The sequence below is a fragment of the Spinacia oleracea genome, chromosome 1, assembly GCF_020520425.1.
Source record: "Spinacia oleracea cultivar Varoflay chromosome 1, BTI_SOV_V1, whole genome shotgun sequence".
Taxonomy (NCBI): Eukaryota; Viridiplantae; Streptophyta; class Magnoliopsida; order Caryophyllales; family Amaranthaceae; genus Spinacia; species Spinacia oleracea.
Window position 1 is genome coordinate 112377753 of NC_079487.1, and position 16261 is coordinate 112394013.

The 16261-nt window shown below is 36.9% G+C and overlaps 3 protein-coding genes across 6 annotated transcripts; 1 reads left to right on the top strand and 2 right to left on the bottom strand.

Moving 5' to 3' along the window:
* Nucleotides 1-17: 17 nt before the first annotated feature.
* On the bottom strand, nucleotides 18-2297 carry LOC110785507 (UDP-glycosyltransferase 76B1). The gene is made up of 2 exons (XM_021989958.2): nucleotides 1634-2297; nucleotides 18-1065 (listed from the first exon to the last, which is right to left on the bottom strand). Exons 1-2 carry the CDS (start codon nucleotides 2172-2174, stop codon nucleotides 161-163), a joined length of 1446 nt encoding a protein of 481 aa, XP_021845650.2. The 5' UTR covers nucleotides 2175-2297; the 3' UTR covers nucleotides 18-160.
* A 740-nt stretch (nucleotides 2298-3037) lies between these two features.
* On the bottom strand, nucleotides 3038-10818 carry LOC110785504 (UDP-glycosyltransferase 76B1). Of its 4 annotated transcripts, XR_008930279.1 has the most exons (6): nucleotides 10257-10818; nucleotides 8973-9552; nucleotides 6710-7638; nucleotides 6475-6592; nucleotides 6241-6378; nucleotides 5804-5941 (listed from the first exon to the last, which is right to left on the bottom strand). XR_008930279.1 is itself a non-coding variant. In XM_056840052.1 (3 exons), the coding sequence occupies exons 2-3, from the start codon at nucleotides 6252-6254 to the stop codon at nucleotides 3304-3306; spliced, it is 1335 nt and encodes a 444-aa protein (XP_056696030.1). In that variant the 5' UTR covers nucleotides 6255-6378; nucleotides 6710-6850; the 3' UTR covers nucleotides 3038-3303. The 4 variants fall into 4 exon arrangements, 1 of the variants encoding a protein (XP_056696030.1); XR_008930273.1 differs by having other exon boundaries at nucleotides 6241-6592; XR_002532625.2 differs by lacking the exon at nucleotides 6475-6592 and having other exon boundaries at nucleotides 10257-10817.
* Nucleotides 10819-12253: 1435 nt separating this feature from the next.
* On the top strand, nucleotides 12254-13036 carry LOC110785463 (18.3 kDa class I heat shock protein). The gene has a single exon (XM_021989899.2). It carries the CDS (start codon nucleotides 12366-12368, stop codon nucleotides 12846-12848), a length of 483 nt encoding a protein of 160 aa, XP_021845591.1. The 5' UTR covers nucleotides 12254-12365; the 3' UTR covers nucleotides 12849-13036.
* Nucleotides 13037-16261: the final 3225 nt, after the last annotated feature.

Here is a 16261-nt window from a genome sequence, read left to right on the forward strand (position 1 = left end):
ATGTAGAATGTAGAAAATTGAGTCCAAGCTACAGCCTTGAATGTTTAATACTTTGGAACACATTATAGATTCGAAAAAAAAAAGGGGGGGGAAAGCTAAAGGCCCCCGTTTTATCTCCTTGAGTCTCTTGTAACTCAAATAAATATGATTTACTTGAATTTCATCTCCTATGTTTTTTAGGAATTTCAGCAGAACAAAAGGATAAAATATGATTAGTCAGCTGATCTAGTGCTTTAAATGATGATCCTCCTTCCATGAGACAACTTTGTGCTTCCTCCTTCAAAGCTGCTACCCTTTCTCTCATCTCTTCACCTTCTTTTCCCAACATCAGTCTTCTGATAGCGCGCTCTATATTCTGTCTCTCAATCCCCTTTTCCAAGTGCAGTCCGATCCTCAAGATATCACTTACATGTCTGGCATTCATCTTCTGATCCCCAAAAAATGGAAGGCAGATCATGGGGACCCCTTGGCAAATGCTTTCAATTGTTGAGTTCCAGCCACAGTGTGTCCAGAATCCTCCAACACTTGGATGTGCCAAAACCTCTAGTTGTGGTGCCCATGTTACAGTATAGCCTCTCCCACTCACGGTCTCCAGGAAACCGTTGGGGAATATATCATTATCATCCTTAACCAAGCCATTAATCATCTTAGGTCGAACCACCCATAAGAAGGGCTGTTGGCTTTTGGCAAGACCCCAAGCTACCTCTAAAAACTGTTCCTTGCTTATAGCTGCAATTGTCCCAAAGCTCACATACAGTACAGAATTTGGTGCTTGGGTGTTTAGCCAGGTGATGGAGCTGTGTTCTTCATCAAGTTTTTCGCCCATATAAGTTGAAGGGTACTTGTGCAGTGGGCCTATTGGAAATATAGGAGTACCAGGAAGACTTCTACCAAATAGATCTAAAAAAGACCCTTCAAGTTCCTTGAATGTATTACAAATGTATCCAAGACGATAAGTCTTGGCTTCTTTAACCACGACAGCAAGTGTATCATGAATGGCCTCTGGTGGAAGGTCTTTCACTTTCAGTGGTGGAATCTCCGATACTGCTTCTTCTTGTTCACTCTCTGAAAGATAGTGGCACTTAGAGGAAAGGAAGGGAATATAAAATACAGATGTATAGATTACATATGCCGATTAGTATGTTTTCTTCTTGTTTGCAGCACCCATATTGGTTAGAAATGATTGGAGAGACTTTTATCTGTGTGTGCTTGTAGTAGTACAGTACAGTGATAGTAGGTTTATTCAAAAACTTATCAGGCCTTCATGTTGATCTTTTTTGTTTCACTTTTTTTTCCATCTTTATTCTTTATACAGAGTGTTATTCTACTGTCTACATTGAAGAAAATGACTTGATTTGCATGTTTAATGTATAATAATGTCTTAGTTGTATTAGAACTGAGAAAAGCTAGTGATTATTAGATCTTTCAGCATTTGCTGACACTTAAGTCTTTTGTTGTATACAGGTCAGGATGAGTTACTTGAGGATATAGAGGTTGAAAATTTTCCATGTCAATGGTACTCAGTTACAGTTGGGCCTAAAAAGCTGCTGTAATTTTGTTCATTTGGAGAATAAAATGAGCAAAAAAAAAACACCTATATATTTTGTATAGAAAGTTAGGAAGCATTGCATACCTTGGATGGGGTAGTAGCCCTTTTGCCGTAAAAGTGGCACTGAATCATACAGAACAAAAGCCAACAGGCCACCAGTTCTTAGTGCAAGCCTTGGGAGGTTCAATTCATCAGCAATTGTTCCTGCAAAATCCCACAGTGGATCTGATATCAAACAGGCAACTGGCTCAATGTCCTTGGAAGCGTCCTCCAAAATCTGGGACAAGGAATCCCGAAAAGGCAACGGAAAACTCTTATTTAGTAAAGTTACAGCCTCCCAAGGATCCGGTACGGAAGCGAGAGCTTCTTGACTCCACAGTGCTTCTTCAATATAGTGGAAAGTGAAGTTGGGAAATGTAGTTTGATCTGATGAATTGAGACGAGTTTGGATAACGGTGATGGAAAACCCCTTTGAGTAAAGGGCGTTTCCTAAATTGAACATCGGTGTTGTGTGCCCAACATATGGATAAGGAAACAATAGCACTCTGCAACCCAGCTTGATTACTTGTTTCTCCATTGAAGCTGTTGCTGTTGCTGTTGCTGTTGCTATTGCTAGTTTACCCATTTCAGATCATTTTAGCAACAATAAGACTTTTATTTGACAGTGACTGGTTTCTAAACTCCAAACAACTTTTGTTGGTTGTTTGGGTTTTTGTTTTTTAATGGTGCAAAGGTTGTCTTGGTTCATCGTATGAAAGGATAGGAACATAGGAATATGCTGCTGTCACTGCTGCTGTCATCTCGGCTTTGTGCCTGTAGGATTTGTAAAACGAAGTAAATCAAAAATTTGCTACTACATCCTTTTGGGCCTCCTACATAGTAAAATTGCAAAAAGATGTTGGACTTCTGAAATCCTTGACAGCCCGTTTGGCTACCTTTAGTAATGAGGAGTAGGAAAATTTGTCTTGAACTTTGCGAATTACTCCCTCCGTATTTTTTTAAGAGATACACTTGGCCGGGCACGGATATTAAGAAGAATAGTTGAATGAAATAAAATAATAAAGCAAGTGGGTTGGATAGATATTTTAATAATTAAATATGTGTGGACCATGTCATTTTGAAGGGTGGGGTGAGTTTATGAAAATATTTGTTTAATATGATGGTGGGTGATAGGGTATATTAGATGTATTATTTAATTAGATGGTGGGGTTGATAAGTTACTAAAAATGGCAAGTGTATCTCTTAAATAAATACGGCCGGAAAAAGCAAGTGTATCCCTTAAAAAAATACGGAGGGAGTATTACCTATCTGGCTATCTTGTTATAAGTTGTCAATAACTTACTACCTAGGTGCTTAATCATTATTGTCAATTGCTACCTTAGCTTATATTCCAACCAATTAGTCACTAATCATTACTCGATTGTTAATCATTACTCGATTTCTTAATTAATAAAATTTAATTTAAATTTAAAAATAATTCTAAAACTATTTAAATCAGAAAATCCATAAATACCCAAAAGTCAATTTGCTTAACAAATATACCAATATGATTTAAATAGCTTAATATAACAAACACTTAGCTAGCATAGTTTTGGTTAAGGAGGGAGAGCATGGCATACTTTTCTCCCGCAACTAATTACCACATTGTTAGACAATTAACCGAACTCGGTACAGAATTACAGAGTGAAAGGAGCAACTTTCACAACACATTTACGAAAACAGAGCAATGATTTGATCAATATCCTCCAGAAGATTCAAAATGACAAAATATGAGCAACTAAACTCTCCAAGGATTGGTAAGACGATCCACCTTTCTGTATGCAAACACTTGCGTTGTCTTTCAAAACAGCTAACCTTTGTATCATCTCTTTCCCTTCTTTCTCCACCATTATTCTTTTAATTCCCTTCTCTATATCTTCTTGTTTTAACCCTTTTTCAAACCGCAATCCAACTCTCCAAACATCAGTTACATACCTTGCATTAGTCATCTGATCACCAAAGAAAGGAAGGCATATCATGGGCACTCCTTTACAGATACTTTCCAAAATCGAGTTCCATCCACAATGAGTCCAAAACCCCCCAATAGCAGGATGTGCTAACACCTCTTCTTGTGGAGCCCATCCAACTATCATGCTTCGGCCCGTGACCATCTCCAAGAATCCATTTGGCAATGGAGCCCCACGCCCATTTAGGCCCCGGACTAAACCAGGCCGAATGACCCATAAAAATGGCTGCTTGCTATGAGCTAGCCCCCACGCAATCTCATGAAATTGAGCCTCATCAATAGCAGCTATGCTTCCAAAGCTCACATAAAGCACAGACTTTGGTTGTTGAGCATTTAGCCAGGGTATGCAACTCCGATCCTCTGTCAACAAGCTACTAAAAGAGGCCTGAACCTGTTTCTGGAATGGCCCTACTGCAAAAACTGGGATTTGAAAGTGTTGACGAACCAATGTCAATGAAGAACCTTCAAGTTCTTCAAACGAGTTAAAGACAAGTCCTCTTGCAGCCTTGCTTGTTTCCATCATCTTACGAGATACTTCATCGTTTAGCTCGGGAAAGCGAGTGTGAATCCTAGGAATATCTTTCTTTTTCAGAGGTGGAAGCTCCGGCACCGGTTCATCTAGCTTACTGCCTGAAACAGAATTACTATAAGAACATGATAATAAAAAGGATGAACACACTCACACTGGTCCCCCTAAACTCTGAAAGGTTACAGATCAGAGACATCAATGCACCAGTAAAGGTTTAATCTTCTCTTCCTTTTTATGGTTTGAATAAGATGCATATACCAGTAAATATATAAACATGCAACCTAAGATCTCTTTTCCCACTTGATAGAATGATTAATGAACATGACGTATTGACATGTGCAATACTGGATTAACTAACTACAGAGGTAGTTGACAAGTAACAATCTATAGAGGTAAAAGCATGAGGCTTTCTGTTCTGAAACTTGAATGAGGTTGAGAGTTGGGACCAAACTAGAAATTAATTAAGTAATTCAAGGACCCAATGACGATAATGAAGTTTGTGCAACGTTTTATTTCCTTTCTTTCTTATTTACTAATAGACCTAGCAAAACCGACTATTCCGAAGCTAGCTAACCTAAACCCGAAGTCCTGAACTAACCCATAATTAACGTTGACTGATTTTTTATCGAACTGTATCATACGATCCAAATATTGACCCGTCAAGACAAAACATATCAACTCATCACTTGATGGCTCGAAACTTAAAGACAGATTTGCTAAACATGAAGATGATCAGTCCCCGGGAATTAACTTGCTATCTTGATTTCTCCTTCACTGTTTCTGCTAGGCTAGATAAGTTTTTTATTTGATACAGTCTAATAGTTTATCACATATTAACATCTATAAAGTTTCATATCCCAACAAATAATACGCAACAAAATTCTGCAAAAATTCAACTAAAGTCAAGTCTTATACACAGAAAGCAAAGATACCATGCATGTTTATGTGCCAAAGCACTGACTCACAAAGCAGCACCAACTCCAAAGTTTCCAACCGATTATATCCGTCAATGATCACAAAATAATCAGTCTACTTACATTACATGTATTTACTAAGGCCCTATTTGGCAATTAGCAGATTACGGATTTTGACCAACATATTCTAACAGTACTTTTATGTAAATGATTTTTTTTTTGGAGATTGAACTTTGAGAAATGAAAAGAATTAAACAAAAAATGTGTGTTTGAAATATAAATCGAGCAACATATTTTTTTGATTTCTATCCGTACAATTGAAGAGAAATTTAACGTCAAAGTTAGACTTAAGTTCTTTAAGGACGCCTAATTAGAAACAAACACCAAAAGTGTTCTTCAATTAGGAGTTTCCTTTTAGGATGTATTGTATGACACAATGACACAAGTTTATTTTGTTTCTATATAGTAGCATAAGGTAAACAAAACACCATTGGCCATTTTTCTTTATGATTGGTGCCTCGAAGGGAGGAGCAGCAATGTGCACTTGTGCAAGCTCTCAGAAACTCTACAGTCCTTTGCTTGATCTAGACAGAAATATCTGATCCAAGTTCTTTCTTCTCAAGTTCTATCCCTAAGGAAGCTTATATGCTTTATATGTTTGAAGAAGACGTTAGGGTTGAGAACAAAATAACTGACTATGTAGCAAAGAAGCTTCTAAGGTTAAAACGTGTCAAAGAATACACCATCAGGCAAGGAGACTAAGAGTATAAGAATATTATAAATAACAAAGTTTCAGAATATACCTTGAGCAGAGAGGTAACCCTTTTCTCTAAAAAGTGGCAAGTAAGTGAAAGCTATGAAAGAAGATGGATTATTAGTCCGCAACACAATCCTTGGAAGGTCAAGGCTGTCAGCAACAGCTTGTGTGAAATACCAGATAACATCTGTTATCAAGCAAGCAACACCCACTTCAGACATTATTTCTGATAAGATAGCACTGAAAGGCACCAAACAGTTCATGTTGAGGTTATGCAAAAGCAGTGTAAGATCTTCGGTAGAAGCTTCACTTTCTGATAAGTTATCAGAGATAGAGTGGAAGGTAAAACTGGGATAATTAGCAGGATTAGGAGAGTTGAAATTGGTATGGATGATAGAAATGGAGAAGCCTTTAGAGTATAGGATGCTTGCTAACTGAAGCATCGGAGTCTGGTGGCCTTGCAATGGCAAAGGGAAAAACACCAACCTTCGTTGATCCATCCGTTATTGCACTACAGGCAGCCTGGATTCTAGGTTGAAGGATACTGGACAATGGTACCGCCCATCTTATTTAAGAAAAGCTTGCATCAGACATCAGTAACCCTGGACCACAGCTACCCTGTTTCTGTAGGTGGACCAAAATTTTATTAGAACATTGAAAGCAGTAATTATAACACTTGTTGGAATATCTAGAAATTTTTACAAATGAAATTGATGGTACACTGTCAATCCGAAATAAAGATGTGATTTTTGCAGTGGAATGAGCTGCTTAATTGCTTTGACATCAACATGTTTTTCTACAGACTGAGACCACCCTTTTATGATCAGAAAGACAGAAACTGCAGGGAAAGGGGCTAGTCATTACTTGAAAAAAGGCATAAAATAAGAGATCATTGCATTGGATAAAAATAGGGTACACTGAAAACAACATTTCATCAGTTTGAAAGCTCACTTACACTAAACAAATGTCAAAGGAGAAGGTCCCAAAAGGATACGAAGTAAAATATTCAAAATGATGAGATATGAGCAACCAAACTTTCCAAGGACCTGTGAGAGGATCCCCCAGCTGCTAGACAAAGACTTGCCTTCTCTTTCAAACATGTCAGCCTCTGTCTCATCTCATTGCCTTCTTTTTCCACCAGTAATCTTTTGATTGCGTTCTCTATATCTTCTCGATTAAGCCCATTCTCAAATCGTAAACCCACCTTCCACACATCAGTTACATGTCTAGCATTGACCATCTGATCACCGAAGCAAGGTAGGCAAATCATGGGCACACCTTCACAAATACTCTCCAAGGTCGAGTTCCATCCACTGTGAGTAAAAAATCCTCCAACTGCAGGATGAGCCAAAACCTCGTCTTGTGGGGCCCATGTAACAATCCGGCCTTGCTTTGCAATTGTCTCTGAGAACCCATTTGGCAGTGGAGCAGGCCCATCTAAGCCACGGACCAACCCAGGCCGAATTGCCCATAAGAATGGTTGTTTGCTATTTGCTAAGCCCCATGCAATCTCAAGAAAATCTGTCTCATCAACTGCAGCTATGCTTCCAAAGCTTATGTATAGCACTGACTTGGGTGCATGAACATTCAACCAGGAAATGCAGTCTCGTTCTTGTGTCAACAGGCTGCCTGATGAAGCTTGAGCCTGTTTATAAAACGGTCCCACTGCAAAAAGGGGAATGTGAAAGTCTTTCTTAAGCATGGCCAGTGCAGGACCTTCAAGTTCCTCAAAGGAGTTGAATATGAGTCCTCTGGAGGCCTTAGTTTTTTCTACCATATTACAAACTAATCCATAAGTTGCTTCTAGATCACGTGTGCCAAGTATGGGAATGTCTTTCATTTTCAAAGGTGGAAGCTCTGGCACTTGTTCTTCCAACTGACTACCTGAGAAAACATAACAAGAACAAATAATTAAGTCCTATACCTCATCAAAAAACAAAAAAGTAATCCTATACTCCGATCCGGATCACTAAGAACCAAATGTTAAGAGAAAAATAAAAGGGACTGTAACTTGGACTGAGGAAAAACTGATTTTATATTTTGCTGCCTGCCTCTGAAACAGTTGCTCGTCTGCACACATTTTCCACAATAATACACTCTTATATATTTATTAGACTTGTACTGATATTTCCCTGCTTATTTTCAATTTGACAAGAGAGAACAATCTTGTAATCTGTAAAGAAAAAATTAGTACAGAAGCACCATATTTTCCTACATTATTTACTCACCAAAAGTGCTCGGACGTACAAGTTTAGGATTTGATGAAATAGTTTCTTAAATAATCTGCACATACCTATTAAACGATTCTCTATTGAAAGAAAAGGCAACACGTAGAATACAATGCTTATAATCAATGCAGCCTCCAGAAGAATTTGAAGCACAGAAGTAAATAACTATAGGGTCGATAGCAGAGCTTTGCTTAGTTTCATATTGTCAGTTCTTCATGGAAGGGAAGCAGAGGATTCAATAAGGGCATGGTCACCATTCCCCAATGTGATATTGGGTACATATTTATTTATATGATGAATCCATTAGCTCCAAAACTCAGTTTCAGAACAGCCAGATATAGGAAAATTTTGTTGATAACTTCTTTTTAAGTTGTTTCCAGATGAAACTTTCCATACAATGGAACACAAATCTTAACAAGCCACTAGAAAACTCGGTTAGCTCAACTGCTCAAGGCCCAACTAAAATTTTCTTATGCTTGTTAGGGTTTTGAAGATGATTAAAATAGGAAGGGAACTATAGAGGAATACTTAGTTTATTTGGCATGAACTGAAAGGATTCCTTGTTTGATTAACTAATTATAGAGGATTTGAAAGAAATAATGAAGGAATTTCACGTAACAAACTTCCATCCTATCCAAATTATGTTGGTTTTCGAAAGGAAGAAAATAATGAGTTTAATAAACAAGTCATTTGGTATCATTTCCTACAAACTTCATCACAAGTATATGTTAAATACAAACATGAGAACGCTAATTATGTACTTTGGATTCCCTTTTGTCATCCACTTCCTTCCTACCAAACAATTGAATAAGCAAAAAGATTGGTTAAAAAAATGGAGTTCAGAAATCAGCATATCACATATTCAATTTTTCTATTTCTCAAGGAAAATATCAACTTCTCAATTAATATTTATGGATACATAATTATTAGCAAGGCAGTACAAACAAAAGTAGAACAAACCATTAGCTAGAGAACGTTTTGGTGGGATACCTTGAGAGGAGAGGTAACCTTTTTCTCGAAAAAGCGACAGATATGTGAATGCAACAAAGGAGGATGGATTACTGGTCCGCAACACTATCCTCGGAAGCATAAGGCTATCTGCAACATCTTGTGTGAAGTGCCACATAGCATCTGTAATTAAGCAAGAAACAGGCTCTTTGGCAGCATTCTCAGACAGTATCTGTGCCAAAAGATCCTTGAAAGGCACGACACAGTTAATGTTAAGTGTATTCAGAAGTCCTATAACATCTGAAACAGAAGCTTTACAACCCAACAAGCTCTCAGGAATAGGATGGAAAGTGAAATGAGGATGATTAGCAGGATTAGGGGAGTTGAAATGTGTGTGGACAATAGAAATAAGGAAACCTTTGGAATGTAGGATGTTTGCTAGCTGAAGCATAGGAGTCTGATGGCCTTGCAATGGTAAGGGGAAAAGCACCAATCTTTGCCCCATCTTCTTATGCATTTCACCGCCCTCTAGCTTTCTGGTGTAGATATGGTTATAACTTGCTTGTATAATACAAGTAGAATAGTCTTAGATTTGAGTCCTGGTTGATGATTCCCTCTGGTCCTATAGATTAACATTAAACATTGAGATTGCAGACAAGACTGCAGAACAATGATTATTAAAATCATACTCCACTAACAATGATTATATTACTTGCATTGTACTTGCGTTAGCTTGCATTGGTCCTTGTTACATTTTGCTTACTTTAAGCTTGATTAAGAAAGCAATCAAAAAATTAATCATGAAAAAAAATAGCAAACATATCCTAACTAACTACATCAAATAGCAACCTGGAAAATTTTCTAGTACATTTTATTGAAACGACCTCATCCTAACATGTTGCCTAACGCGTATGTACACTGTTAATTGCCATCCACATAACATGTCACAATGTCATGTATCCGTATGGAGTACATTCATATACTCCTTACAACACTGCTTATTGTGACACCAATACCATATATTGAAAAGGAAGTAGTCCTAGTACAAAAGAAAAACTAAGGTTTTCAGCCAGAAAATACAGTATGTGTATGCAATTAGCAACAGTAAGCAGTAACCCACTATCCCAGTGTGGCTAATTAGGCATCTCTTAAAACACATGGTTCAAACACATTGGTTCTTGTTATATCAATTGCATGTGGCAAATCTTGAGCAGAATTCAATGTCAAAATCAGAGTACAACTACAAACAGGCAATGAAATGTAAATGAAAGTTCATGGAATCAGACAAGAAGGACAGCTGACACCTAGCAAAGGAAGAGGTAGTACCTCTTTTGAGGGACCATTCAATTCATATTGTTGGAAAGTTGCTGAAAGTGACTTGATTTAAAGAAATTCCAGAATTTTTTTGTTTGAACTCTGTACAAAACTCCATTGGCGTACTGTTGGATTTCCCTCTGTTTCTCTTAAGCATTTCATCGAACATGTGGTGGGCACTCAAATACTCGGCAAATGAGCGGGCTTCTGAACTATGCTCATTTGTTTTGGGGTTCAAACTTCAAAGTAACCTTAAAGGCCGCATTACCCCAATATATAACGGACATGTCAGACTCTATTCTCTTCACCATAAGATAAGGTGAGGTAAATAAGATAAGATAAGATGAGGGTCGATAAGATAAGATAAGGGTCAATAAGTTCAGATAAGTTAAGATAAAATAAGATAAGGGTCAATAACATAAGATAAGATAAAATAAGATAAGTTCATGGCAAGATAAGATAAGATAAGATAAGTGAAATTCAGGTGAAGAGAACACTAAATTCAGGTGAAGAGATACTACCTCAATCTCCTAAAATACGTATAACTTTATAATTACTCACTCCGTCCCTTAATACTCGCACCGCTTTCCTTTTCGGGTCGTCCTTTAATACTTGCACCGCTTTTATAAATGGAATTTTTACCAATATTATATTATTTCTCACACTTACCTACTAACCCATCTACACCCCTACCTTATAAAAAATCATTTAAAAATTCACACCCCCACTCACCACTCCCCACCCCTTACACATTCCCACTAACTATACTAAAAAAATACCTCATTATCAACTAACATCCATTAAATTAATAAGTCAATTCAAGTATCTTAAACTCTACTCCGACTAAACCGGTGCGAGTATTAAGGGACGGAGGGAGTATAAACTTATAATCCCATAGAACATTATTCACTTTATTAAGGAATATGGCAAAATTCTTGTGATGTTGCTGAAAATAATAGTGGGTGAAGGAACGCATGGTAAGGCCGCTATTTTAAATGGCATGGGCTAAACAAATAGACACAATTCAAAAAGAATTATGAGATAATTTTTAAGGGAATACAAAATAAACGACCTATCATTACGGTTTTTCAAGGTCGAACCAAACCAAATAGAAAATCTAAAATTTGATAATTTAGGATTTTGAGATCGGATCGGTTAAATTCAAACTAAACTACATGGTCGTGTAGATCAATTTTAGACATTTCTCTAATCTCCATATTTAAAATGTTCGCTAAATAATATGGAATAAAATAGTTCATCTGAACATATCAAAATTTATATTTGTTGTAATTTCACTTAATTGGGTAACCTTATTTTTTCTGGACTTTTTTCTTTACTTATTTTTCTTCAAATTAGTGTAGATAACATGAACAAAACGCACCAGGAAAAAAAAATTAGTGTTCAATGTATATTTTCATAACCAATTGAGGCTGGCATGAGCGGTTAAGGGCCTCTTGTTCCTTAACTAAGGTCTCGGGTTCGAGCCTTGGGAATGGAGAGATTAATCCACTTGCCAAAAACGGTGGGAACTCCTCGTAGTAAAAAAAAATGTATATTTCATATGTTTTATTTTAATAGATGTATTAGTCAAACTATTACACTTATTCAGAGACAGATTTATTAGTCAAACTATTACACTTGTTCAGAAACGAGTAACAAACTACTACAAATTGCCCTAGTCCAAAACAGTTTATAGATGACTTTTGAATGGAGCAAAGCCAAAATTATGTCTGTTGGTCCGAAAAATCAGTCCGGCCCAATACGGTTCTTCTCATTTCCCATTATAGGTTTGGGATAAGTGCAAAACAAACTGGCCCAATAATGTTGGGGTTATGAAATTTGAGATGTTTCTACATCTGCGTAGTACTTTACGGAATACTCCATAGATTTCTAGCACTTTCTAGGCTTTTCATCTTTAACCCACACTCCGCCACGTCACCGAATTTCAAGAATCCTCATGAAATATCTCCTCCTAAACAATCTTATTCTTCCTCTATAAATTTCATTCCTTCTCCATTTACACCCCATCTCAGAATCACAGCAAAACATCCCAGAAAACAAAGATAGTCTTTAAAAAAACAAAGCAATTTAATCAGATTAATCATCATCTAACTTTCAACAATGTCGTTGATCCCATCCAACATTTTCAACACCGGTCGACGCAGCAACATCTTCGACCCTTTCTCCCTCGACATATGGGACCCATTCTTCGGCCTCCCCTCCTCTCTCACCACCGCACCTCGATCCGACACCGCAACTGAAACCGCCGCCTTCGCCAACGCCCGAATTGACTGGAAGGAGACGGACGAGGCCCACATCTTCAAGGCGGACCTTCCCGGTGTGAAGAAAGAGGAGGTCAAGGTTGAAGTCGAAGATGGGAACGTGCTTAGGATTAGCGGGCAGCGGGCAAGAGAGAAGGAGGAGAAGAACGACACTTGGCACCGTGTTGAGAGAAGCTCTGGGCAGTTTATGAGGAAGTTCAGGCTGCCCGACAATGCAAAGGTTGATGAGGTGAAAGCTGCTATGGATAATGGCGTTCTTACTGTTACTGTTCCCAAGAGTGAGGCTCCTAAGCCTGAAGTTAAATCTATCAACGTTTCTTGAGCTTGTTTCAAGAAAATCGTCGAAGAAAATGTTGATGTCGATGAATTTGTGTGTTACAGAGTTCTTAGTAGTGTGCTTCTATGTAACTCTGTTTTTATGGTTCTATGTTACTATGTTAGTATGTTATTTTCTTCTGTAATATGATCGACTGATCGTTCTTGTGTAATAAAAATACGGGTTTTGTGTTATACGAAGTATACTACTAGTAAAGATATGTAATTATTGTAAGTTTTAATCTCTCTTTTGTTTCGAAAAATTTTGTGTTTACCAGATGCAATATAAACAAACACTCAAAATATAGGTTCTAAGTGCGAAAAGATGTGACGAATTGTTCTCATAAATTTTGTGTTTACCAGATGCAATATAAACAAACACTCAAAATATAGGTTCTAAGTGCGAAAAGATGTAACGAATTTGTTCTCATGTTAATCGATGTAAAAATGTTGGAGAATCGAGTATATTAGCTTATTTGATTGCGAATTGCGTTCCCGAGTTTTGCGGCATATTGCCACAAAGGCAAAATTTATAAAGTTAGGCTTAACTATTCATGTTCGGAGTGTCAGGGACTCGAAGAAGTATTTTTGCATATGTGATATGTGTTTGCTAATGCTTATCATAGCATAAGATAACAATATGAAAAATATAAAATAAATATTTTTTAAAAACAAAAATGGTATTTTTTTTAATGGTACTTCTTTTTTTACAAAATGGTATATTTTTTTACAGAATGATACTTCTTTTTAAGTTTTTTAGCTATTTATTTTTTAGTTGATATGTGTATTGCCACACATGTCTGATAGCGGAAAAAACGACCCCTCGGGGCGTGAATGCGTGATTATAGTTGTTACCGGTAGAGAGGTACTCCGTAGGTCTTAGCTATATGTAGTTATAGTTTTGTATAGCGTTACTCGGTAATTAGAGATATGATCGGTAGATCGGGTCAAATCCAACCCCTGACACAACCCATAAGTGTGTCCTAGTGTGTGTCATATGGTTTGTCCTACTATGATCCATGACATAATATGTCCAATTTGGATATATGTTTAAATTGTTGAGGTTGAGTTTTCTAACAAAATTCATTTTTACCCACCTCATTCGACCCAACACAATCCACAACAGCATAATCAACCTCTCACCCAACTCATGAAACACATCTACCCAACACAAGAACCAGTCCAATTATATTGTTAGTCTATGACTCATCTGTTCCGCCATCCTAACTTAAATTGTTTGTATGTTTAAAAATGCTAATAAATTTTAGTTTCATTGTTTAGATATACGTTAACTATATTTATGTGATCTATAGTATGTCATAGTATATACTATGAATTTTGTTCGTCAAACTCACCTGATCATATCATATCATCCTTGGAATTTATCAAAATTCACCTATCCCACCTGATCACTGGCGCCACATCATGCCCCATTGCTTGTTTGAACCCAACCACCATGACCCATGTAACTCACATTCCATCACATATCGTGTCTTATTTTTTTCCGACACGACCATAACCATCTACCATGACTTTCACTGTGTAGACTATGTGTTAATGTAACACCCACCCCGACTTCTAAACACCATTAATTAGGTTAATTATCTTTAATTAGCAGCGGAAACCCTAATTTAGTCGGAGCGTCACTTGTCGTATCTCCCTCGTGGGAAATACAAGGCGACATAACCCTTTTTATATTTACTGACTACTGATGAGTAATAGTGATTATACTTTACTTCGATTAATTCTTTAATATTCACATCGAAATCTAAATGAAATTTAATGAATATTCCTAACATTGATTAATTATAAATATTAAAATCCAACTCAATAATTGAAATTTGACTTAGAGTTCAATTTGTTCATCCATTATTACTAGTGAAACATGATTATCTTTATTAAGCATCGATCGTGAATTTGATGGTTGCATCCTCACTCTAAGGCATCCCTTGATCTTCTTCGTACCTAAAACAAAAGCAACATCGTGAGCTGAGGCCCAGTAACATACTACCCTAACAGCGTAAACTCATTTCAATTCATTTTATTTACTTTGCAATCAGGGAGAATAGAATATAGTAAAACACTTTCATAAATGCATTATAATAAAACATCATTTATAACTTGAAACTTTAATAGTTCCCATTATCTTTCATAAAACCTTCTTTTTACTTGGTAACTGACAAGTTAGCCTTGCGGGACGTCTCCCACCTTGCGATAGTCCTCAAGGAGCACTCTCCCTTGTTGGACATACGCCCGTACCTAAATAGTTTCTCTTTTAGCTTGCGGTAACCCTCAAGGAGCACTCTCCCTTGTTGGGTGTCCCGCGGTACGTGCACGACCTAGAAATAGTAACCCCACTAACTGACAGAACCTGTTCCACTTTTATTTATCATGTTTCGTATATTATTCATAACTCATAAACATCATTCTTCATAAAATCATTCATAAACGTATTTGAATATCATCATGCATAAAACACACTTTATAAATACATTTCATATCCCACAATCCAATAAAAGCATATCATTATAAACACATTTCATAATCTCATAAAACACATTTCATAAGGGGATCGTGGGTGTTAGCAATAGATGTTACCTCAACCGTAGTTTATACTTCCTATTCGATGGATCGTTCGTCCTGAGCTTCAAGTCCGATTCTTTCAGAATATTAAATCAATGAATTAGTTATTGAAACGTTAAATAATCTCAAATCGATATTTATAAATCATAATGAATTTTATAATGAATTTTAATAAAAAGTATAATTTTATAATTTAACGAAAATATTATTAAACGAAATTTAAATCGAAATATATATATATATATATATATATATATATATATATATATATATTTCATAAATCGATTTACATAAAAAATATATTATTTAAATTCCATTTTTGACTTATAAAGCTAGTAAATTTATTATTTTTTGTAATCAATAATTAAACCTGAAAAACAATAAGTAATTTTATTAGTAAATAATTATATAGTACAAATTTATTATAATATAAATATTAATTAATTGAAATCTGAAAATTTATAATTGTCTTACCAAATGCCCAAGAGTTTAGAATTGGGCCAAGAGAATTGGGCTTGGCTTGAGAAATAAATAAAACAAAGTTCCTAAATGGAACTTGTGTTTCTTTTTCTGGAAAGGAAACACGGGAGCAGGGGAAGGGGAGGGCTCGAAGGAGGAGGGAAGCACGAAGAGGAAGGAGAGGGGAGATGGTGGGCGGCGGCTGGGCGGCGCAATGCGGAACCACGGCTGAGAGGCGACAGCGGTGGTGGTTGTTTCGCGGCGGTGAAGCAGCAAGGGAGAGGAGGTGGTCGAGCGAACAGGGGAAGCAGGGGAAACAGGTGTTTCCGGCTGTTTATGGGTGGCGACAGAGGTGTATAGGCGGTGAGGGTGGCTGGG

What these genes read in the sequence shown, in the direction of transcription:
- LOC110785507 (XM_021989958.2), bottom strand. Translation starts at nt 2,174, where the DNA reads ATGGGTAAACTAGCAATAGCAACAGCAACAGCAACAGCAACAGCTTCA. An exon ending in GGGCTACTACCCCATCCAAG is followed by an intron (nt 1,066 to 1,633) that starts GTATGCAATGCT and finishes ACTATCTTTCAG; the next exon opens with AGAGTGAACAAGAAGAAGCA.
- LOC110785463 (XM_021989899.2), top strand. Translation starts at nt 12,366, where the DNA reads ATGTCGTTGATCCCATCCAACATTTTCAACACCGGTCGACGCAGCAAC.
- LOC110785504 (XM_056840052.1), bottom strand. Translation starts at nt 6,254, where the DNA reads ATGGATCAACGAAGGTTGGTGTTTTTCCCTTTGCCATTGCAAGGCCAC. An exon ending in GGGTTACCTCTCTGCTCAAG is followed by an intron (nt 4,185 to 5,800) that starts GTATATTCTGAA and finishes ATTCTGTTTCAG; the next exon opens with GCAGTAAGCTAGATGAACCG.